Genomic DNA, 25,557 nt, shown 5'->3' with positions numbered 1-25,557 from the left:
TTTGGGACCCTGAGCAAGGCCTTGCTCTTTCTGTCTTGATTCTCCTAAGGCGTCAGCTAATGGAACTGACGTCTCAGCACGGGACTCAGAGACCCTGTCCAGTTCTCGTCCTCAGTTTGGAGGGCAGTGAGGCGGAGGCTCAGAGTCCAGTAGCTAACCACGGCTCAGTCACTTTCTAGCTGGGGCACCCGGGGGACAGCTCCGTGGCTGTCACTTCAACTCCGTGCTTCATTTCCTTCATTTATTTCATCTCCTGTGCCTGCATATATAAAATGGGGGCAATAATACAAACCCACAGCACTAAAACCTAAAGAGCTTTGAAAACCAAATGATTTTTCACAAATTATTTGGTGGCAAAACCTGACCTGAACTGATGCGAGACCATCCCAATTTCATTTCTGCTCCTTACTGTGAATATTCATAGATTTCACTGCAGAAATGTTAATGTGTTTGATTATAGGGCATTGCCCCATACCCCATACAGTACATGCATGATTATTTCCTTCTTAAAATCTGAAAAATTCCAAATTCCAAAACACATTTGGCTCCAAGTGTTTGTGGATCTATAGTTCCTACTTCATAAGGTTACTGTAGGATTAAATGTGGTTATTTATCTAAGACCCTTAGGAGACTGCCTGACACATATTCCTAACTTAATAAATGTTGGTTATTATTATTACCATATTGTGTCCTTTTTAAACACCCACTTTGTAGAAAGCTGTGAGTAGAGGACTTGCGGAAATAATAACAGATATGCTGATTTATTTAGGTGAACGTCAGGGGCTCCTGATTTGAGCCCAGATTGTGTATACACTAGTTTTTGGACATGCCTGGAATGCTGGTGGTGGTGAGGGGGTGCTTGCCAGGGCCTTACAAACTGAGAAACCCAAGACGTTCCTGGAAAAAAAAAATGCAGATCAAAGAAAAGGAGATTTAAGGAACACAAGTTGAGTTGGAAGACCATGGGCCTGAGTGCAAGGAGCAATTTAGAGTTTAGCAGGGTGCTACTGCCTCAATACTCCCAGCTTCCTATGGATTCCTGCCCGAGTCCCAGCGGTAGCGGGCTGCAAGGAAAGAACAAGTAATAGCTGGTCCTGGTGATTCAACATCCAGCTGGGGACATCTGCCCTGACTAGCTTGGGCTCTGCAGGGCAGATGCTCCTGTAGCAAACACTGGGGTGGGACCTTGGGCCTGCACCACCAACAGCAACCCTTCTCGTGAACATTGATAGCCTTGCCACCCTTTGGGCATCTACAGCTCCCTACGGAGGGAGCCAAAGAAGTTTGAGGAAGAGCAGCAGAGAGGAGGAACCCAGGAAATGTTGTTTAGTAAACACTACCGTTAATCTCTCAGGCTGGAGATAGAAAGTAGTAGAATAACAAAAGAAAGGAAAAGAAATTGTTGCTAAAAAGAAAAGATTTTGTGTGAGTTGTAATTAATTTGCTCTCATATCTGTGCTTTTCTGAACCTGGGGTGTCCAGCAAATCATGTCACAGCTCCCATGTACAGCGACACCGTGGAGCCTCTCCATCCCCCAGACAGCTAGTGGGAGAGATGGGCCAAAAGACAAACACTTGCAAAACCATAAGGCAAGTGCTAGGAAGGGGAATTTTCCAGTTCATATGGGGGCATTTGTGTTATTCCCAAATAAAGCAGATGCCATTTTCAAATGTGCTTTCCTTGGCCTTGTGTTCTTTCCTTCGAAAGATTAAAGGCACATCCACTTTGATTGCAACACAGTTAACGGTAATTCAGGATTATGTTAACATCTAAATGCTTAAGGATGAATGAGTCATATGTCAGGCTGTGACAAAATGCTTCATTCTTTAAGTAAGAGATGCCTGATTCTGGCACATTATTAATTTCTAAAGCTTAAATCCAGGATAACTAGATTTAGGAGATTAATCCCTGTTTTATTATAATTCCTTGTAATAGGTTTTGAACCCTTCACTCCCCTCTCCCTGCTTTCACAAGTTGCCTAATAGACTTAAAAAATCCCTTTTACTGTGGTAATGAGTAGCTTCTCCAAGAAGACTCGCAATCCAAGATTTTTGATACTGTAATATAATGTAGGGAAGAGCCAATGCTTTCTGCAAGGGTTTATTGGGAGTGAGTCAATCAAGAAAGTATTCCAGGAACTTGAATCCTGAGGAGCCAGGCAGGCAGCACATAAGGGAGGAATGAAGGGGGCTGATGGCGTGCAGGAGCAAGGACCTAACTCTGGGAGGCATAGGCAATCATCCAGGTCTGTTCTGAAACTGCATGGAAGGGCTGAGTCGAAAACAAGGTGGTTGCCAGGGCTTTGAGGCTGGGATTTGGACACACATGGGAGCTTGGAGCTCTTAGAGGCAAGAGAAGCTCCAGACTGGAGCTTGCAGTGGGCATTTGCCTAGGTGTTCCAGAGGACGATGACCGTGATGATGGAGGTGGCCATGAAGAGCAGGTAGAGGCGGAAGAGCAGGGTGTCCATCATGTGGCTGAACTTCACCCACAGGTCGACCAAGTCCTGCCTCTGAGTCTCTTCTTCCTGCTGGGCCCTTGTTGACTCAGGCTCCCATTTAACTCTGCCTTTCTGGGACCTGACACCTTCCCCACCAACTCCAGGGCTCCTTCACACCTACAGAGACAGAGACTCAGCCATGGGCCATGAAGTGCCCCTGGGGAGGGAGGGGGCCAGGAAAGGAGACAGGAGCAGAGAGTGGAGGTGTGGGAAGAGGAAATGTACGCAGTGCTGAACCCTCACCAGGCAGGTGGGTGGGGGTGGGGCCCAGGCCCTTATTTCCCTTCTGGGGTGCAGTGGGGCAGCATTTCCTTGGGCTGGTGCAGCAGAGGAGCAGAGGGTGGAGCCACCGAGGCATGGGTGGGGGCTGGGTGGTGGCCAGGTACAGCAGGTAGGTGATGAAAATGGTCTCTACCAGGCTGACCACCATCAGGGACAGACACAGGGCAAAGCAGAGACCTGGAGGGAAGATGGGTCTGCGTGAGGGCCAGAGGTACCTCCCAGGACTTTGTGTTTCCTCCTTTCCCGGAGGGCCCTTTCCAGGATTTCTTTTCACTCTGACCTGGTTCCATTGGTCCATGTCCCCACCCCACCCCCACCTTGCTTTTATTCTCCTGATGGAGGGAGGGGCCATACCGATGAGGGGGGTGCCAGTCGCAGGGAGCAAATCATTCATCATAAGCAGGAAGACATTGTAGCCCAGCAGAAGGGTCATCTTGAATGGGGCACGATTCCCGCTTTCTACTGGCAGGTAGAAACTGAGGGCATCGATGGCAACCAGAAAACCACTGGGCACCAGGAGGTTTATGACATAGAGTCTGGGCCTATGCCTGATGGCCACCTGGGGGGGGGGAGGAGAGAGGGGAGCGAGTGAGGAATAGGCTGGGGGGCTGCTGAGCCAGTTAAGATCAAGGGTTGAGATATGTCCCAGATCAAACTGTCTAGGAAGGAAATGTTACCTCAAGTCCCTTTCACTGTCCCCTCTTTCCAACAAAGTCATCTTAATCACCACAGTTTGCCTTTCCAGGGTTGGATTCTGCCATGCTGCTTACCACTGACATGTACCTCATTCCTTGCTATCCCAAGGTGTCAAATTTTTCCACTTCCATTTTTAGCCCTATCTACGTAGGGCTCTTGGCAGGACTGTGGGACCAAATTCTTAGGTATCATGTGTATTTTATCCTTGTATTACTGCTTGCTTTCCTCATCAAAGTCTAATCTTTAGTGACTTTGCTGGTGGCCATTCAAGACCAGTGGGAGGGAAAGCAAGACAGTGGCAGATAATTTAGGGGTCACCAGGATTTGGAAGCATAATATCCTATAGACAGTGCTTCATAACTTTTCCACCATTTCTTTTTAAAAATAAACATAAAAATTCTTGCCTTCTGAAGAGTTCTGATAGTCATGGGAGTTGGGAAGCTCACTTTCACTGAGTCACTCCCATGGGAGCTTTTTTCCCCCCCTCTGGGAGGATTTATTTAATCAATATTTACTGCATTCCAGATACTGTAGCCCAGTGGAAGGGTCATCTTGAATGGGGCACAATTCCCGCTTTCTGCCGGCAGGTAGTGGAGATTTATCAGTGAAAAAAGTGATAAAAATCTCTACCCTGATGGAGCTTACTTTCTAGTGGGAGGACTTACTTTCTGGTAGGGGACATAAACTACGCATCACAACCACAATCACAACCATGGCCCCCGAGCTCGCATAGAAAATGATTTGGTCATACTGGTTGGTGCCCACAGTCATCTTCATCCTTCTCTGGTGGCTACCCAGAAGTACCCACTCCCCCTTGCTCCGAATGAGGTTCTTTGATGTGTTCGAAATCTCCTGCACTTTCTTCTCCATGCCCCGGACCACATTCTCCACTGCAAAGGAGACCCAGACAACTCAGCCTCCCAAATGCTCCCAACCCCCTTTCCCAGACTGTTGAATTCCTTACCACTTAGCTTCCACACCCCTTTCAGTGAGATCCTCCTCACTATTCCCAGCTTCCTGGCCTCTTCTTTCTCAAAACCCTTTCTCTGGGGGCACCTGGATGGCCCAGTTGGTTAAGTGTCTGCCTTTAGCTCAGGTCATGATCTCAGGGTCCTGGGATCCAGCCCCAAATCAGGCTCCCGGCTCAGCAGGCAGGCTGCTTCTCCCTGTGTCCCTCACCCTGCTCGTGCTCTCTCTCATTCTCTTTCTCTCTCTCAAATAAATAAATATCTTTTTAAAAAAAGGTCTTAAAAAAACACCCCTTCTCTGTCTCTCAATAGGCTACTATAAAGAGCCTCACTCACCTGTGTAGATGAATGAACTGAAGGTGAGAGTGCAGTTCTGTTCATCAAAGGGGAAATAGAAGATGTCCAGGTTACAGATGCTGACCACCTTTATTGGCTTATCATATTTGATGAGACCTTCACTGTTGACATAAGCCATGAGACCTGTAGCTGTCTGATCCACATCCATGCTGTATGTGAGAGGGATGGGAAGGTGGATAGTGTAGGTCTTTCTTTCTCAGGTCACACCATTCCTGTGCTCCAACCCCACTCATTTGGACTTCCCCCTTCCACCTATAGCTATGTTCTGGGGGTTTTGTAAGTCCAATTCAGACATTGCTCCTTCTAAACTGAGTCTTTGTGTGCCCCCTATTGGTTATATCATTCCCTTCTTTGGAAATAGGGTTTCCTTCTTGCTTTTTTTCAGCCCTGATACTCACAACTCTTCAATGAAGATATCTGGAAGCCAAAGATTCTCAGCTGCTATGCTGATCTTCCTGATGCCCCCACATTCCTCTGGGTTCCACCTGATGAATGGATTGTACCAGATCTATAGGAAACCATGGTGTGGGACAAATGATGTAGGAACTAGTTTTAGTTACACTCTGTCTCCTGCACTTTACATTTCTTTTTTTTTTTTTTTAAGATTTTATTTATTTGACAGAGAGAGCACAAGCAAAGGGAGAAAGAGGGAGAAGCAGGCTCCCTGCTGAGCAAGGAGCCCGATGTGGGACTCCATCCCAGGACCCTGAGATCATGACCCGGGCCAAAGGCAGCCGCTTAACCGACTGAGCCACGCAGGCATCCCTACATTTCTTTTTTCTCTCAATTCCTCATTCTCTTACCCCCTCTCTGGTGACAGCTATCACTACGTCATTAACAAAGTCTTTCTTCTACTTCTCCCTCAATGCTCTCAAGGGAGACCTTGATGTTAGCTTTGGAGTCCCTGGGATGCAGCCACTTAAGTATTATCTTCCATGACCTTGGTTTATGCTACCTTCTCCCTGCACTCCAAAACTGGCAGGATAATCAGGAAGTTTTGTGTTTTTATTTGTTAGTCTGGCTCTGTTTCAACTTGTCTAATTCGTCGGTATTCTCAGCTTTACCCATTGTAATCTGCGCCCGGGAGTGGAAAAAGGGAAGTACTATAGTAAAGGGAAAACAGTCTATCATACCACGTTTAGCCACAGGAAAGATGCCATCAGTTGAAGCTGTGCATCCTGAAAAAACAATTTTAATCTGGGATCATTGACTCCATGAAGTCAAGTCCAATGCCACCACCCATCTCCTACTCATTTCCAAGGCTGTTTTATGTGGCAATTGGTGATTTTTAATCATAAGCCACTGAAAAATATAAGTCAAAGAATCCAGGGTACAAGGAAAATATAAGTGAAAATAAAAAGTATGAAAGTCCATTGGGATTATGTTTCTTATGGAGTAGTCCAAAAAGGGACAGATTTTACCTGCCATGATGTCACTTCATGAAGCATTCTTTGTCATGTCTTCCCACCCCAAAGAATGAGATTTTCATTTTATAAAATTCAAGCAGGGAACCCACTGCTTACTCCTGCTTAGCCCATTACGGTGTTGAGTCAGGACTTACCACTTCCACAATGGCAGACGTAGTGAAGGAGATGTTGACATGAGTGGGGATGCTGTAGTTGATGACTGGACGGAAGGCCTTTCTGTCAAACACTGCTTGGAAGGCAGCAGGATCCACCCCGTACCGGTCAAAGCCTGAGCAATTGATTGTGAATGTGTCTCCTCTTCCTGCAGAGAGCAGAGACCCTGTGAGAAGAGTGACAGGACTGGGGACTGGCTGGTGTTTCTGCACAAAGAGAAAACAGGGGCCATGGGAGAAGCATGTGAGCTCCTCCTACCTGAACCAGGGAATGTGGCCTGGGCTCGTAGGCAAATGGTGGAAGTTGATGAGGTGAGCTGAGTCAGGGCTCCATCCTCAATTCCATTGTTTCTGTCCCCATGCAAAGCTCGTCCAAACATGTAGGCAAACTCAGCCCTGACCACCACTTTTCAGTGTCCTGAATCTCACCACAAACCTTTTCACCTTCGCTTAGTGTCCTTCCATTGCTCATTTCTGTCCTTGATACACTTGGGTGATGTCAGTGACAGTTTTTACAATCACAGTTCTCCTCCTCACTATATTAACAGAGCATAGATGATAATTAATGATAAAGGCAATCAGGTAGGGAGTGTGAGGTATGTGGGACCTTAAGGAAGGAACTCAGTTTTCCAAGTTAATAAGAATTTACTGTGTCTCTACTGTGCGCTGTGATTGTTCTCTTCCAAACCAGAGTGGTTCTCACCACCGAGACTATCTTAAAGAGAGTTCCTTGATACCCATCTTATACCTAGCCCTTTTCTAGTCATACCTTGCGATGCAGGATATAGAATTGTGTGGTAACATCTTCTGGCAGTCTGTTCAGATCTATCTCTGATTTGTATTAACCCTCCTTGTCCATTTTCAATAATGAATGAGAAAAATAATCTACATTGAAAAAAATTTTACTGAAAGTTTCCCTTTCTCATGGCAGATCTTCTCACCACCTTCTTCCCTTTAGCTTTTTCTCTGTTTCATTTAATTTACTTCAAGAGAGCTGAGAAAAAATTGTCTTCTTTTTAACACTAGTTGATACTCAGAAACATGCAGTTAGGTTATATGCCTGGAAAGAGAAAGACATGGGGAAAGAGAAGAGACCAAGCGAAGCACAGGGAGATAAGGATCTTACAAAGAGGTACAAAGCTGCCCGTGTCCTGAGTTTTCATTTTTACCAAAATGAGCAACCAAGCATTGACTATCTAGGAATAGCAAAATTAGCCTGGTTTGTCTTTTTCTCAGAAGCCGTATGTTTGCTTTGTTTTTGCTCTTGTCCCCCTTCTTACCTTGAAGCAGCATGTAGAGAATGAGGAAGAGGAAGCATCCATTCTCATGGAGCCCACCTCTTCCCATCTTCTTCTCTTTGGCTCTTCTCTGAGATAATGTGGCTCTCTGGGGACTTAGTGATGATGTTGATCTTAAAAGACCACAGGCCACACCTCGAACCCTAGCTTTGAATAATACATGTATCAGGTGGCATTAGCCACCTCTCTAACAAGCACCCCTGGTGACGAGAGAAGGTCACAGAGGACTACCCCACCCTGTGCCCTATCTGAGCCTGAATCTCATCTCCAAAAGTAATCTGACAAATCAGTTTGGAGAGCAGGAAGAAAAAAAATTTGGTTACTAGAGCTGTGCTAATGGTCTCCTCATACTTAGAGTCAGTCTGGCATATAATGCATCATAGAAAAGGCACATCATAATTGCCAGAGCTTTCGAGGGGCACATGCACTTATTTTAAACTTGCTACCATCTTTCAAAAAAGCCGGGGGCTGGAGGCCTCCTTTTTATAATCAACTTCTGACTCTGAGGTTTTTAAATATGACTTCAGTACTGGCAAGCTTTTGATTTTTTGAGTGTGTCAAAAGCAACTCAAGTCTACTGGTCGGAGGGAGTGATCAGTGGGGTAGAGGGGAGGTGGTAGAGGCAATGCAATGTTTAGTAGAAGTTGACTTATGAGAACATGAGCGAACAGCTTGCAAATTAATGTTGTTTTGGCCCTGCTAATGTTTATAAGAAATTAGTTAGTGGTCAACATATTAAAAATTGGGAGATCTCATACAAAAACTGTATTTCTGGCTTCATTTGAAAAAATAAGATCAAGCAATACTGGTCTCATGTTTTCACTTGACAACAATCTGCCAAAGTTAATGGTCATGCCCTTTGGATGGAACTTTCTCTCTAGATCAACACAGTCTGTCACCAACTATTGATTATTCCCGACCAGCTCCCCTTATTTATGTTACCTGCTTGGTCTTTTTAGGCATTTCAGTTTGCCTTTGAGTGTTAAGATTGATTTTCTTGTATAATTTTAAAAGAGCTTTGGGAATTAATTTCAAAATACCATGCCATGCCTAGGTGATCACAGGTCTCGTCAGATTTAGCATGTACAACTATTTTTTTTTAAAGATTTTATTTACTGATTGATTGATTGCATGCTCAAGCAGGGGGAGGGGCAGAGGAAGAGGGAGAAAAAGAGAATCTCAAGCGGGTTCTGTGCTGACTGCCGAGCTGGACACAGGGCTCAATCTCACGACCCTGAGATCATGACCCCGAGATCATGACCTGAGCCGAAATCGAGAGTCAGGCACTCAACTGACTGAGCCACCCAGGCGCCCCTAGCATGTACAACTATTTGATTCATGGTGGAAACCAGACATGGTATGGTTAAGTAGACCAAAGTCATCAGTAGGGTTTAACTTGTTTTATACTAGAATTAGTCGCATTAGGGAAGGCTCCAGAGAGGGTAATAGGTGGCTTGGGAACAAAGGGAGAGCAACTGAAGGGGCGACTGGGTGGCTCAGTCGGTTTAGTGTCTGTCTTCAGCTCAGGTCGTGATCCCAGGGTCCTGGGATCGAGCCCTGCATTGGGCTCTCTGCTCAGCAGAGAGCCTGCTTCTCCCTCTCTCTCTGCTGCTCTCCCTGCTTGTGTGCTCTCTCTCTCTCTCTCTGTCAAATAAATAAATAAAATCTAGAAAAGGGGAGGAGGGGAGAACAATTGCTTCAGTGAAGAAACTTTACAGACTGAGCTGGAAGAATGCAGTAACAAAGGTTTCCTTATCTCTCATATTGGGGTTTTATGTGGTTAGAGATAATGTTTGTGTGGTACCTTTCCCATTCTGAGTAATTACGGAATTGAAGCAGAAATAAAAGTAAAAATGGCAATAATAGTAGCTGTTATTGTTACTCTGGCTCTCTCGAGATTGCTCAGGTTGCTTCAGCCTGAATGGACTCTTCTGGACTTAAAATGTCTGGGTTGACTGCAGCAACCCTGGTTGCTGTGAGCATCAGTCTTTTCTCCCAGCCTCGCTCTGCTTTTGGTTACCGTAAGGGTCATCCCTCACTCTCTCCAGCAGCCTTCTACATCATTTGAGAATCTTAACCTCTGGGGAGGTTAAGGTGACTTTAGATCAGCATTTCACCAAGCATTTTCTGTGGAACACTAGTTCTACAGGATGTTGAATGCATTTCTAAAAAATTATTTTTGTTACTTCAAGTTCAAATAAGTCTGGGAAATACTGAATTAAAGAAATCTAAATAGTTTTTATTATTTCAGGATTTCTCAGAGTATTTAGCTAAAATGTTCATGTGACTTGAATATCATGTATACAATTTCCCAGACTTAGTTGACTTCGGGAATTTCTTTTTCTCAGGATATCTTGCAGGACTAACACTTCATCTATTATTTTGGGGAAACACTGCTTTAGGTAAATAGAATAAATGTAGAAGAAAAAACAACTTGAAGATTCTACAGATGGGATATAGAATGTAAGCATCATATGTATGAATAAACCAAGAAATTAAAAAATAAATCAGATAAGTATTTTTTTAGATAAGTATTCTAAAACCTGAAATTTGATTAGAACTCTAAGAACCTACAAGCAAATAGAAAGTAAAATAGATTAAATTTCAAGTTGTTGCTGAATCCATGAGCCATATAAACTGGCTTGAGGAACAATCATTTTTTTTTTTTTTTTTGCTTTTCCTTTAGATCAGTGACCTACCAGATGTAGACCACGTGTCATTCACGTAGATCTAATTTTAGGTTGAGAGTTTACAAACATGTTTTGGTATTATTACTTTTCAAATATGCTCAGACAGTAATGTTTTAGTAGTTGAAAAGCAATGTTGGTTTTTCTCATTGGTGGTCTTATAATCAATCCAGTACATAATTTGTGTTTTAAGAGTACATATTTTTTCCTCATGGTATTCAATAAATGAATTACTTTGAGTGAAAAATAAATACAGCCTGCATAGATTTCTAATTTTCCTGAGCAGATATTCACACCAAAAAGGTTATAACAAGTGTAGACTGAAGTGATTTATCTTTTCTCACCAGAAGCCCATATTTATAAAGAACACTTGAGAAGTTTTGGGGAGTGACTGGAAGTGACCAGTCTTCCAGCCTGTGAAGGCCTGTTTTAGAGAGAAGGCTCCATCTTGGCTGCACTTTTGGTTTGGCTTCTCTGGTTTAGTGGGACACTGTTGCTTCCCACTTTATGACCTGACAGGTGCCCATCCATACTTCTCAATAATATGGGAGAATCCCCCATGTACATCTTACCAGCAGAGATGTCAGACATATAGCATCATTTAATCCAATTGAGTAAGTAACCAGTAGTTGTCATTCTGGGAGGATTAAAATCCCAAGGCTTGTCTATGGGCTATGATGCTTATTTTAGCTGAGGAGATTTAGGTGGTTGTTCCCGGTGGAAAGAACAGCTAAAGTAAAAACATGGAAATTACAGTGTTATGAGGACCTCAGATTTGAGTAGGAGAGTAACAGGAAATGAAACTGTGATATGATGTGGGGCCAGATCATGGAAGGCCTTGTATACTTAGCTGAAGTTTGGTTTTATTTTATCACTCAGTGGTTCCCAAAGTTGAATAAGGTTTAGACCTCTTTGAGGGAAACAAAACTCCTAAGCCCCTGATGTTGACTTGAATTATTTGTAATAACATTTAAATATGTATATTCAGGGTACCTGGGTGGCTCAGTCGTTGGGCGTCTGCTTCGGCTCAGGTCATGATCCCGGGGTCCTGGGATCAAGCCCCACATCGGGTTCCTTGCTCTGCGGGGAGCCTGCTTCTCCCTCTCCCACTCCCCCTGCTTGTGTTCCCTCTCTTGCTGTGTCTCTGTCAAATAAATAAAATCTTTAAAAAAAAGTATATTCATAAAATCACACATAAAATCCTTATACGCACAGCTCTTATACTACTATAAAATCAGAATAAATTTACAGATGATGCACATACAAGACTGTAGAATCAACACAACACTAATTTAATGTGGTGGATCATATTGTTTTGTTAAAATTAGATAATTGTTGTCCATTTCCCCCTCTTTTTAAGAAGGAGCTGATTTTTTAAAAAGATTTTATTTATTTATTTGTCAGAGAGAGAGGGAGAGAGGAAGGGAGAGAGTGTGTGTGAACAAACAGGGGGAGCAGCAGGCAGAGGGAGAAGCAGGCTCCCTGCTGAGCAAGGATCCCGACGCGGAACTCGCTTCCAGGACCCTGGGATCCTGACCCAAGCAGAAGGCAGACACTTAACCGACTGAGCCATCCAGGTGTCCCAAGGAGCTAATTTTGAACACCTGTTATTTTGTTGGGCCAGTTTGATAGTGCTTCTCAATATAACAATACTTAAAATTTTTTTAAAAGCAGTTCTTCATTTCTTTCTAACTACTACCCTTTCTGCTAATGAACCTGGGACATTATTACTATGAAGGTGGGAAGTGTGTAATTCTTTCCTTCGTAAAGTGACTATATGATATGACTTATCATAATGTGTCTATAGTGCTGTGAACACTTTCACCCACTGTAGTTCTCTGTTGAAAATACTGTGAAACTTTTGTCTATATAACATGCAAAGATGTCATTTGGCTTTCATTTGGCGTTGTTGACATCTTTTTTTTCTGATTTACTTAAAAAAATTTTAAATTCCAGTGTAATTAACGTACAGTGTTATATTAGTGTTATATTAGTTTCAGGTGTTATATATAGCGAGTCAAGAATTCTGTACATTACTCAGTGCTCATCATGGTAAGTGTGCTCTTAATCCCCTTCATCTATTTCAATCCCCCGGCCCCCCCGCAACCACCAGTTTGTTATCCATATTTAAGAGTCTGTTTTTTTATTGGTCTCTTTTTTCCCCTGTTCATTTGTTTTGTTTCTTAAATTCCATATACGAATGAAATCACATGGTATTTGGCTTTCTCTGACTGACATTTCATTTAGCATTATACCCTCTAGATCCATCCATGTTGTTGTAAATGGCAAGATTTCAGTCTTTTTATGACTGAGTAATATTCCATTATATACATTATATACATATAATATATATATTATATATAATCTTCTCTATGCATTCACCTATGGATGGACACTTGGGTTGTTTCCATATCTTAGTTATTGTAAATAATGCTGCAATAAACATAGGGGTGCGTGTATCTTTTTCAAATTGGTGTTTTCATTTTCTTTGGGTAAATACCCAGTAGTGGAATTAATGAATCGTATGATAATTTTATTTTTAGTTTTTTGAGGGAACTCCATACTGTTTTCCATAGTGGTTGTACCCATTTTGGCACTGTTGACATATTAAACCTTCTCTTTTCTAGGTTGCCCGAGACCGTTAGAGAGGTTCATCATTCTCTCACACTGTTGTTTCTGTGATGTTAAATAAAAGATTCAGTTTATTAGCTAACTTGAAAAAAAGCTTATTTCATTAAAATGACTTTCATTGTGAAGTTGATCTGCAAAAATGAAACTTTGTCTTCAAAAGTGGCAGGAGAATCCAACGTGAGGGCCCCAGCAGATGTGAGGTGATCATTACCATTTGACATTAGGTCCTGGTAACCTGGGTAGAGGACGCTATCAGAGGCTACCACAGTAGAACACTTCTCCTATCAATGAGCAATGGTACCACCATCCATCCAGGTTCACAACCAGAAAACTAGGTGTTATCCTTGACACCTCTTTTTCTCAAAGCACTTTATGTAATCCATCAACAAGTTCTGCTGATTTTACCTCTTAAATTTCTTTAAAAAAAAAAAGATTTTATTTATTTATTTGAGAAAGAGAGAGAGAACGATGGGATGCCTGGGTGGCTCAGTCGTGAAGCGTCTGCCTTCGGCTCAGGTCATGGTCCCGGGGTCGTGGGATCGAGCCCCGCATCGGGCTCCCTGCTCCGCGGGAAGCCTGCTTCTACCTCTCCCACTCCCCCTGCTTGTGTTCCCTCTCTCGCTGTGTCTCTCTCTGTCAAATAAATAAATAAAATCTTAAAAAGAGAGAGAGAGAGAGAGAACACGAACGAGTGGGGCGGGGGAGGGGATGGGAGAGGGGGGCAGAGGGAGAAGCAGGCTCCCCACGGAGCAGGGAGCTCAAAGCGAGACTTGAGACTTGATCCCAGGACCGTGAGACCACGACCGGAGCCGAAGGCAGCCGCTTAACTGACTGAGCCCCCCAGGCGCCCCACCTCTTAAATTTCCTTTGGGCCCACTCACTTCTCTCCATCTTTTCTACCACAATTCTAACCCAAACCACCATCATCTCTTCACTGGATGACAATAGACACACCTAGCTAGACTCTTCTTTTCATTCTAATTGCCTCTAATTCTTTCTCCAGTCTGCCAGCCACTGTGCAGTTTTCAAAATGCAAATTTGATTTCTCAACCCTAAACCCACTCACCTTTTTAAAACCTTGCAATGGTTGCCTTTTGCTCTTCCTCTAAGATCTGTAACATGGTCTCTAAGGCCTTTGGAGATGTTCCCTTCCTTCTCCTACCACTTGGTTTTTGTTGTTTCTTCTGCATGGGGTGCTCTTTGCTCCACCCACCTCCACCGTCTTCACCTCACCAACTCCCGCTCTCCTTCAGACGCAATTCACACCTTCCTTCTCTAGCACCTGCCGCAGTTATAATTTAAATTTAGATTAGTGTTGACTTGGAACTCTAAGCCCCGTGATGGTAGGAAACTTGTCTGCTTTAGCTCCACTGTATCTCCATGAAATATTGAATGAATGAGTGTTTTTAATATATCACATGACATAAATATTATTTTAAAACATGTACAAGTCTGGATTTACACAGATTCTCCACTCTAGCCCCTTGCCTGAGGGTTAGAGAATATCATCCCCCAAGACATTTCACAACACAAACACATTTTAAGGAGAGGATGCTTTGCAATCAATATCATGTAAATAAGTATAAGTCTTATTGTACTTATAAATAAGTATAAGTTAAGTATAAGTCTTTGGCTCAGGCCATCGGTGGCAGACAGTATCATAGTGTATTGAGGCCTGGAGCAAGGGCTTCATAATGCTCATCTATTCTTCTTCTTCTTCTTTTTTTTTTTTAACCTATAGTCAATATATGTGAAGTATTTCAGGGAGAGTTTAGAAGCTTTTTATTTGATATGAAGGTATCAGGTATGCAGCTTTTGGTTTTATAGTGTTTGAGGCACGGTCGGAAGTTACCAGTATTCCTTGGCAAGGTGGCTTGAGGTGTGCGGAGGAAAAGTCTTTCCTATCCAACCAGATGGCCAGAGGTGTTTCAGGAATTCTCAGCAGTAGATCTAGACATAGATACAGGTATCATCTGCTAGATTCCTCTGTTCAGTTGCACATATCTCCAGTGAGGGAAGCAATGGTTTGTTTCTATGATATTAAACATTTTTATTGTGAAATTCTTGAAGACTACCAAAAAGTACAACGAATGATATTAGAAAGACCTGTGTACCCACTCCAAGCTTTGGGAAACTTTAACATTTACAAGTCATTTATTTTTATTTATTTATTTTTAAAGATTTTATCTATTTGACAGAGAGAGACAGTGAGAGAGGGAACACAAGCAGGGGGAGTGGAAGAGGGAGAAGCAGGCTTCCCGCTGAGCAGGGAGCCTGAAGTGGGGCTCGATCCCAGCACCCTGGGATCATGACCCAAGCCGAAGGCAGTCGCTCAACCGACTGAGCCACCCAGGCGCCCCTACAAATCATTTTAAAAAGAAATAAAATATTACAGAAACAAATGAAGCCCCTTCTGTATCCCTCTCTGATCTTATTCTTGTACTTCCAAAACCAGCTATACCTTCAATGACGCCTTGAAATTGTTGTTGATCATGCCCAGGTATGTTTTATGTTTTTAAGTATTTATATGTGTATCCATAAACAACCAGATCACATTTTTACATATTTAAAAAATTAATACAAATGGAGCTATACAATTTTCTTTCTGTAACTTATTTTGATTCAACATTGTTTTTGAGACTTATACATACTGATACATTATAGCCCATGTTCTTTAACTGCTATGTAGTATCTCATTGTATGAATACCATAATCTAGTTATCTGTTTTCTTGTTAATGGAATTTAGATTATTTTCACTACTGCAAACAATGCACAATGAATATATCTCCGTGTGTGTGTGTGTGTGTGTGTGTGCATGTGTTTGTGTGTGTGGTGGCCCTTTAGGGCAGTTTTTCTCCGCTAATAGCATAAAGCCCTGATGCCCTAAGGTATTCACTGTGTGGAATGAATTAACTTCTCCCTTGGACATCTAGAATGATACTAGATATGTGTTATCCTTGGGAGAATTGAGAAAATAGTCACTTAGATCATTTTGTTTAGGGCTTAATTTACTTGCAGCAGCCTCCATTGAGAAAGACTACCCTAAAGCATATATGTAGAAGCAGCATTGCTGGGTTCAAGGAAAGGCATATGAGCTGGAAACCATTAGTTTCCACTAAAACCTGTTCTTTCCTTCTTCCATTGTAATGGAACTGTAGATGGCTCATAGCTGCCGGGCTGAGGATTGCACTTCCCAGTTTCCCTCTCACTTAGATGTGCCCATATGACTAAATTGTCACTAATAGGATGTGAATGGAAATGATGTATGTTGCTTCCCCACTGGTGCCTCAACACCAAGTCACACTTCTCCATATTCTCTTTTTCCTTCCTTCCACCTGGGTGACTGGTGGTGGCAATGAGTAGAACAACTTTGGGAGCTATATGTTGAACCTGACAGAGCCACCATCACCCTGGGTCTCTGACCACCTGCAAGGAGCAGGACTATACTACTGATCTGGTATACTTATCTAAAACTTTTACTTATGAGAGAAATAAACTTGACTTCAACCCACTACATTTTAAGGGTCTGCTAGGGGTCTAACAATACAACCCTCTAGCCCATTTCCAATCTACTAAATATGGCCAAATTTCTCTTTAATGTAGTTCTATCGATTGATAACTCACTCTGCCAGCAACGTGTGAAATATCCTGTTTTTCCAGATCCTTGAAAACAGTTGATGTTGTCAGGTGTTTATGTTTTCCCATGAGATGGACATAAAATAGTATCTCATTGCTATTTTAACTATAATTTCCCTGATTATTTTCCTGACTGGGTGTCTTTTCATGTTTGAATGGCTGCCCAGGTCTCCTTTACTGTGTGTGAACTATCTGTTCATATCATTTGCCTATTTTTGTACTGGGTTATTTGCCATTTCTTATTGAGTTGTAGAAATTATTCGCATATTTTGTATGAAGAAACTTTGTCAGTTATAACTTGTGGTTTCACTTTTCACTTTATGGTTCTTGTAGAGTTTAAATTTTAATGTAGCAAAAATGTATTGATCTTTCCTTTATTATTTGTTTTTGCAACTTGTTTTGGAAGTTCTTCTCTACTCCCAAATTCATAAAGATATTTCACATTTTCTTCTAAACATTTTAAAGTTTTCCCTTTCACAGGTAGGCCTTTGATCTACCTGAAATTAATTTTTCTGTGTGGGCTGATGTAGTAATTCCCTGAGTTTTTAAAAATACAGATAACCAACTGTGCCAGCACTATTTATCCAAACTTCTTCCTTTCCCTATTGATCTGTAATGTTTTCCCGGTCAGTTCATGTTTACATATATGCATGAGTCTGTTTCTAGACTCTTTGTTCTGTTGCATTGGGTATTAATCCATCCTTACATAGGAACAGCGTGTTAATTAATTCAGCTTTATGATACCGTGGTGTCCACTCTAGCTAGTTGTATAGAAATGGACAAGTCACTTTACTTTTTTTTTTAAATCTCTGAAACGGAAAATATATACCTACACATAATGTTGTTACAGAGATTAAAAGAAACAAGAATTTCACGTAAAGCACCACACAGTAGGTAAGCACTCAGCAGAGTAGTGATGTTATGATCCTGTTGAAGGTACAGATGAAACACAAAGAGAAATACTGTGATCAATCTCTTTGGGAACCTCAGTTTGATTTCCAAAAGGAGTTGGCACACCGGATCTAAGGCTCTTGTTACTCTAGAAACGGAGATCCTCGCGTTTTATTATCTAGAAACCAGGTAGCACAAGATTATGTGAAGGGCAATGGGATAAAAGTGAGAAAGGTGGTAGTGCAGAATGCAGGGTCGAATCCTGAGCAAACACTCGTTAAAATGGTAAGTACCGTAAAAGATAAGATTTGGGGCTGGTTGATCGCTGATGACCTTAACGGGGTTTTCTGGTGCAGAAACGGCCGCACACCGTCGCTTCCGCCCTGCCTACAAACACCGAGCTGCCCGCCCACACAGAGCTACTGTCAACCCTCCCGGCCACCCACTGGAGCACACGGCCTCAGAGAAGATTCCAGACAGGCTCGCAGAAGCTCTGAGAAGGATGGTGCAGAGCCAGGAGCGCGCTGGAAAGGAGGAGCAGCCTACACCTCCTCCAGGGCTTCTGCGGCGCTTCTGGGAAATATAGTCCTTTGCCGTGCGTCGAGCCGCGGGCTCCTGGAAGGGGGACTACAATTCCCTTCAGTCTTGGGGAGTCTTTGTGCAGCACGCCTGCGCAGTCTGGCGGCCAATGCCGCTATAAAGGCTTGTTTTGCTCCGGGGCTGATGCTCGGGAGCGTGGTCGAGTGGCCGGTGCGGCCGCCCTGGAGCCGGGGCACAGGTAGGTAGCTGCTACCGCCGCACCCCTTCCCTCTCCCTTGGTTGTCACGGGGGTCACCCCTGTGTGTTCCCTCCGGGGGTGGCGGGCTCAGATCGGGGATAAGAGCAGCTCGGGGGAAACCGGAGACCTGATAAGCGCAGCCTGGCCTCCTTCTAGTCTCCCGCCGCCCCCTCCTCGGGGCGCAACCCCGGAGGGCTCGCGGTGAGGTCCCGGCGTCGGAAGGCAGGTAGTATGGTGGAATGAGTGGTCGGGAGTGCTGGCTACATTCCCGGCTGCGGCCACCAGGGGGTGCTGCGCCCGCGGCCCGTGGGTGTGGGTCGCCGTGGCCTCCTCAGGCCCGAACTGCCCGTGGGAACGCCCTAGGGTCAGGGCATCCCAGGCGAGGCTGGCCCGGGAGAAGCCCCCATCCTCATGCCTGTGGGGAGGGCGGCCTGGGGGACCCTCGCTCAAGCCGCACACCGGCGACTCTGAGCTGCCAGCAACCTTAGAAGTCATCCTCTCGTGGTTTTTTTTTTTTGGCAAATGGATAAATGGAGGTTTATGACAGAAGTACGCACAGCAAACCCAGGGCAGAGCCCGAATGGAATCCAAAAATCTCTTGGCTGTCATCGGTGCTTTTCCACTACCACCCCACAGAGCTGCATGTTGCTTTGTGCTTATTGCATGGGGCGGGGTGGGGGGTCATCTGGCTTCTGCACAGCGGTGGGGAGGCAGGAGGCAGCTGGCACGGGAATGATTGGCAAAGTTTCAGAAGGGTTTGAAGGGCGAGATGGGTAAGGTTATGGGGTCTGGCGCCTAAGTGAACGGTGCGGGAGGTGGGAGGCACAACACGTGCATTACAAGAGGGTGGCAAATCGCTTTGGGCTTGTGCAGCTGCAGGGCCTGAATGACATTCCTGAAGTTGGATACCTAAGGAATGTTGTAATGAAGGCAATTTGGAGACACCAGTCTGGCTAGTTACGGTTCTTGTAATCCTGTGGCGTCCCCCCCACCCCCCCACCTCCCATGCAGTTTCCTCTGCATCATTGTGTAGGGAGAATGTCTACACTTTACCACTGGAAGGAGAACCCTGATAAACAAAGCAGCTGACCCAGTGGCCTCAGCTCTATTGATTTTGAGTCTGGGCACTTCTTTGGGTTCCCCCACTTTGGTTATTCTGCTAGTGCCATTGTAGAGCTCTGACTCAAACATAAAACAAAACAAAACACCTTTCCTTTTTTCCCTTTCTTGATAACTGAGGCAAGTTCGCATTTAAAAACAACTTTTGAGCAACTGTGAGGGATAACAGAGGAAAATAGGGAAATACACATAGAATCAAAAAGAGTCAAGCCTAGTGATCCTTTCTCAGTTGCTTTCTACAACCGATAGGGATTCCTAGCTCTGGGGTGGCCTCCGTGCGGGGTGCCCTGTCTTACAGCCCTGATACACAGACGATGGAATCCTCCTGATGCTCAAGGCCAAGAGATAGTAACTTTGTGCCTACTCCGGGCCTGCCTACTTTCATGGCTATGCCTCTTTTCCCAGGATATTAAAGAAACAAGAGCGTTAGAGGTAATGGAAAACTGTTCCCCACCCCCTTTATACATAGGATAACTTGAAATAAAGTGATTGGAACAAACTTTGGTTATCGTGAGTTCTTAGACAATTGAGATGCGCTTTATGTTCTTGACATGGCCTTTGGTATTGTGAATTAGTTTGGCTGTGTCCTTTTCAAATTCACTTCCCTCCTCTTGCCTTTTTTTAAAAAGGAGGACTGATCTTTTCGGTTTCCACATAATCAGCTACCCCATTAGGGAACCTTTTGAGAAGAAGGTTGGACTTCTGTGATCCCTCTAACAAGAAGGATTACTCTGATCTGCAGCTGCATCCTGACATTGGGGACACTGGCAGATGCCAGGTCTGTTTATAGTTTAGGCTTAATGAGGTCTCAGTGACGTGATTGCTGTGCTCTTGGTTGTAAGCCGGTGTTCTTTATGGTGTCGTTTGTCCTTGGACAAGGTGACCTTTTTTTTTTTTTTAAGATAAGTAATTTAGCAGTATCAACTCATGGTACTTGAACCAGACTGCTGAAAGACCAGAAGTCAGGTTTTTTGTGTGTGCTGAAAGCACGTCTGTATGGAGGAGATTTAGTCCTTTTTTATCAAGTATTCTCCTTTTCTCTGCTATCTTAAAAAATGAATTGTAGCTGTCAGAATTTTGTCCGCAGAGTAGTACTTTTAAGACACAGTGATAGGTAGGAATTTATGGAATCCAAAAGGCAACATAGCTACACTTCTTTAATTGTTAATGAGGCTGGTATGAAAGGTGTTTTATCAGCTTGTATCTGGGAAACTTTGAACCATCTCAGAGTGGGAAAAATGTTTTCAAGGGGAATGTATGTGTTTTATTTTCTCAGAAGTAACCAGAGTTGATACAGGATATTGATTAAAGGTAGCCAGGCAGCCAGGAGTTTAGAACAGAGTTTCAGGTAGATACTAGGTAAGATTTTGTAGGACAGGAGGGGGAATTTGTTTTTGTTATTGTATTTTACTAACAGCTTTATTGAGATACGATCTATATACCACGAAATGCACCCCTTTAAAGTATACAACCCAGTGTTTGGGTAGCACATTCACAGAGTTGTGCAAACCATCACCACTGTCTAATTTTAGAACACTTTCAGTGCCCCAAGGGGAATTTGTTTGTAAAGTTAAGGTGCAATATTGGTTTGTATTTTATCCATGTAACTTCATGGAGCTTTAAAATAACAACTAATCTATTGCTTGATTATAAAAATGCAGAGCTGGGATATACCGTTGATAGAATAAGTGCTTTGTAATTTTTCATTTAGTAACATTTAGTAGGAGGAATGATACACATTTAAAAATTGTGGAGTCTGTAATGCTTGGAACAGACTTGAAAGCCTTTTTTTTTTTTTTAAAGACTTATCTAAATGCGCTATACATTGGGTTTCAGTTTAGTTGAAGAGGGCAGTAGCCCTACTGGTGTGTTTAGTTTTTTCTAATCTTTTTTTTCTCCCTTGGAGGTGGGAAGTGGTAATTCTTGATTCTACTACACTGGAATTTTTTTTTTTTTTTTTAAATGAAATGGCAGGGCGCCTTGGTGGCTTAGTCGGTTGAGCGTCTGCCTTCGGCTCAGGTCATGGATCCCAGGGTCCTGGGATCGAGTCCTGCATCGGGCCCCCTGCTCAGTGGGGAGTCTGCTTCTCCCTCTTCTTCTGCCTGCGGCTCCCCACTGCTTGTGCTCTTTATCTCTCTCTCTCTGTCAAATAAATAAATATAATCTTAAAAAAAATAAAAAATGAAATGGCACTTGAAAAATTTCTGAAAAATTACTTTTTGTAGATATGATGCTAAGAAAACTTTAATGCTTTTGTCCTTTTTTCTCCTTTTATTTTATTAAAAGTTATTTATTTATTTGATCTCTAACACCCCGTGTGGGGCTGGAATTCATGACCCTGATGCGATCAAGAGTCTCAGGCTCTTCATACTGAACCAGCCAGGCGGCCCCCCCCCCCGGTTTTTTCCTATTTTAAAGTACTTTTGCATATGCTTAAGCACAACTTAGGAAATACCTTTCCTTGATGAAATTTTAAAAAGTTTTAAAAAATTATTTTTAAAGCTCTGGTATCATTGACGTGCAGTGTTCTTCCTCGGTGGATTTTTAATTTCAGAAATTCTCAAGTGAAACCGAAAGTCTGTGAGCCCTGGCACCTCCACTCAGAGAAGATGAAGGATATCGACATAGGAAAAGAGTATATCATCCCCAGTCCTGGTTATAGAAACGTGAGGGAGAGAACCAGCTCTTCTGGGCCGCACAGAGACCGCGAGGACTCCAAATATAAGAGAACTCGACCGGTCAGTATTTCCTTTCCCGAATCCCTTTTCTTCTCTGCTTGCTGCACTACACCTTCTTTTCTCCTGTAATGCATCATTAAAAAGAAGTTTCATTTTTGTTGTTGGCTTTAGGTCACTGGTAAGAATTTATAGGTGCATGTGAAGGAGGAGAGGTTGGCTTCGGCCTCCCACCTGTTTCTCCCTCTGAGTTCTCCTCTCTCTGGCTTATACTGCCCTTTGGTGCCTTCTGAAAAGGCTTTGCTTAAGAGAAGTCAGCTTGTGGGGATGGGGGTGGGAATGCTGGGAAGGGAGCAGAGGGAGTATGAACCGTTGAACTTCATGCTTGTACTTAAAATTGTTTTTTTTCCCCCCTACCTCTGTTGTCTGTGTCTAAAATGCAAATCCTTTGGAGGGACTCATTCAGATTTCAGAGTATTGGAACAATTCTAGATTGTTGTAGTATAATCCTTAAGTTTTCTGAGGAAATCCATGAATGTGAAGGAGCCTTTAGATACGAATCTAGTTTTCTCCAAGGAAAGGAATGAAATACACATTTGAAACGGGAAGAAATATCTTTCTGCTGGAAAACAAAACAAAAACAACCATACCTTTTCTTCAATTGCATAAGTAACTAATAAGGAAGAATGGGGGTGATTGGGTTTAGGAAGGTGAGTGTATTTGTTACGTGCAAACTCGAGAAACATGCGAACTTTGCAGCTGACACTGGAGTTCCATTAGCCTGACATTACCTGTCCCTCCTTGGTATGTGAAAGCCGTCGCCTTATTAATCGACATCTTTTCACTAATAGGGGTTTTCTGTCCGCACTGTGTATTATACAGTGCTTTCCCATTCAAGCTTAACTTTGGAGAAACATAGTCAATGTGATCAGTGTCAGGTCCTTAGGGTGCCAGTTTGTGACTGATTTGTATCATGTGTCTAGGCCTATGTTAAACACTTCTTGAATATCTTCTGAGAGCTGGGCTCTGTCAGTATAGCACTTAACTCTGGGAAAGCTCACAAAGGCAGCATTGGAGCCAGGCTTCGAAGCGTGATTGGGTGGGGATGCTTTCAAGCTACTGTGTCATCTGTGTTTAGTGGTTTATGAATGAAATGGTATTGATGGTAGAACCTAACTCATGGGATCACTGAGGATTAAAAGAGATGATACATACAAAATGCCACATAGCCTGTGCTCAGTAAATGTTAGATTGTAGAACTAGTTGTCTAGAGCTTAGGATGTGAAAGAAAATTCTGCATGCCATGCTAAGGAATCTTTTACTATGGCCATTGGGGAGGTCTTAGAAGTTATTGAGGTGGGTTCCCCCCGCTTTTTATTTTGAGATAACTATAGATCCACATGCAGTTGCAAAAAATAACACAAAGAGATTCCATATACGCTTTATCCAACTTTCCCCAGTGGCAACTTCTTGCATCACTGTAGTATAGTATTTCAACATTGATACAATCATCTACCTTATTAAGACTTAACTGGTTTTGGGTGCCTGGGTGGCTCAGTCGGTTAAGCGTCTGCCTTCAGCTCAGGTCATGATTCCGGGGTCCTGCGATCAAATCTCGCATCAGGTTCCCTGCCCAGCGGGGAGTCTGCTTCTTCCTCTGCCCCTCCCCACCCCTACCCCCTACTTGTGCTTGCTCTCCCTCTCTCTCAAAAATAAATAAATAAAATCTTAAAAAAAAAAAGATGGGGCGCCTGGGTGGCTCAGTTGTTGGGCGTCTGCCTTCGGCTCAGGTCGTGATCCCAGGGTCCTGGGATCGAGCCCCACATTGGGCTCCCTGCTCGGCAGGAGGCCTGCTTCTCCCTCTCCCACTCCCCCTGCTTGTGTTCCCTCTCTCACTGTCTCTCTCTCTCTCTCTCTCTCTGTCAAAATGAATAAATGGAATCTTAAAAAAAAAAAGACAACTGGCTTTACAGTTTTGTGGGCACTAGTTTGTGTGTATATTCTATGCAGTTTTTTCCAGATGTGTAGATTTGTGTGACCACCACCATGGTCAGAACACAGAACAGTACCATCCTAGGGGTCTCTCATGCTACCCTCACCTTCCTGACAGCCACAGCCACCTCCCTTCCCCTCTCTCCCAGGCTCAGGCAACCTCTAATCTATTCTCCACCTCGGTAATTTTGTCATTTTAAGAATGTCATATAGATGGAATCACATAGTATGTAACTTTTGAGATTGGCTTTTTTCACTGTGCGTAATTCCCTTGAGATCCATCTACTTTGTTATGTGTACCAGAACTTTCTTTTTGTGCGTAGCAGTCCATATTACAGATAGATCTTTCCTTTTAACTGGGAGTACTATTCCATGTTACAGAGGAACCGTAATCTGTTTAACCATTCATTTGTTGAAGGACATTCTGGGTTCTTTCTAGTGTGTAGTTGTTACAAATAAAGCTGCCTTGAACATTAGCATATAGGATTTTGTGCGAATAAGCTTTCATTTGTCTGGATAGATGCCCAGGAGTGGAGTTGCCGGGTCATATGGTTTTTTAAGTGCATGTTTAGTTGTATAAGAAACTTCAGTACTCTTTTCCGGAATGGCTGTCTACACTTTTACATTCCCACCAATAGTATAGGAGTGATCCTGTTTCTCAGCATTCCTGCCAGTATTTGGTGTTAGCATTGTGCTTTTCTAGCCATTCTGATAGGTATGTCTGATATCTCATTGTAGTTTTCATTTGTGTTACCCAATGGCCAATGATACTGAGCTGAGAGGGATTTTTAAGACTTAATTTTTATCTTAGGAAGACTAGTTTTGAGACAGTGTGGAAAAAACCCATATAGGAGGGAGAGACAAAATACAAGGAGCAGTCAAGAGGCTCCTATGCCAATCCACATGAGAGAGGCCAGGGGTCTGTGTCCAAGCATAATAGGGAGGAGAGAGGAGAGAGGCGATACTTACGAGCATCTCTGGAAGGACAAGGAAGTATTGGGGGCTATGGGATTGGTGGTAAGAATTTAAAACTATGAATCCCCAAACCAACGTATGGGAAGAGAAGAAGATTCATGGGGTGAGAATAAGTTTGCTTTGAACATGTTGAATTCGATCACTTCCAGATAGAATGATCAGTAGGTAGGTAGAGCACAGGCAGAAAGTCGAGTCGGGAGAAAAAAATTTGAAATCATTAGTGCATCCATGTAGATAAAGCCTTGGAGTGAGCACGCTTGCCCAAGGATGGCTGATAGAGCAGAAGGAGGTGGAACGTGGGAAGCTATTACGTGGTCTGGTGAAATTTCTGGGGCCAGGGTCCCTGTTCAGGTGGTTAGAGTAGAATTGACATTAGGATGTGCGGTGGCAGCCCAGCTTTTCCTCTGCAGTGGAGAAGAACTGGAAATAGAGACACTGCTGTGCCTTTTGTCCCCTAAATTATTAAGTCAGCTGCCAGACAACAAGTTTCC

At 43.3% G+C, this 25,557-nt stretch overlaps 2 protein-coding genes across 7 annotated transcripts in view; one reads left to right on the top strand and one right to left on the bottom strand.

Annotated features, from left to right (window-relative positions):
• Positions 1–25,557, top strand: part of ABCC5 (ATP binding cassette subfamily C member 5) — a 174,009-nt gene that overhangs the window by 69,732 nt on the left and 78,720 nt on the right. For 4 of the 6 annotated variants that reach the window (XM_027587198.2, XM_027587196.2, XM_027587200.2 and 1 more), the window contains exon 3: positions 21,979–22,162. In XM_027587198.2, coding sequence (XP_027442999.1) covers positions 21,979–22,162 — 184 coding nt within the window. Of the gene's footprint in view, positions 1–18,134; positions 18,306–21,978; positions 22,163–25,557 lie in introns of those variants that run through there. The other 2 variants (XM_027587197.1, XM_027587202.2) reach the window with 1 other exon arrangement.
• LOC113917367 (5-hydroxytryptamine receptor 3D-like) lies at positions 2,391–4,915 on the bottom strand. The gene is given in 5 exon segments (XM_035724269.1): positions 2,391–2,551; positions 2,554–2,610; positions 2,745–2,960; positions 3,090–3,342; positions 4,784–4,915. Coding segments are annotated over 5 exon segments (819 nt in total).

This window comes from Zalophus californianus, chromosome 1 (genome assembly GCF_009762305.2).
Source record: "Zalophus californianus isolate mZalCal1 chromosome 1, mZalCal1.pri.v2, whole genome shotgun sequence".
Taxonomy (NCBI): Eukaryota; Metazoa; Chordata; class Mammalia; order Carnivora; family Otariidae; genus Zalophus; species Zalophus californianus.
This window is presented reverse-complemented; position numbering and strand designations above follow the sequence as displayed.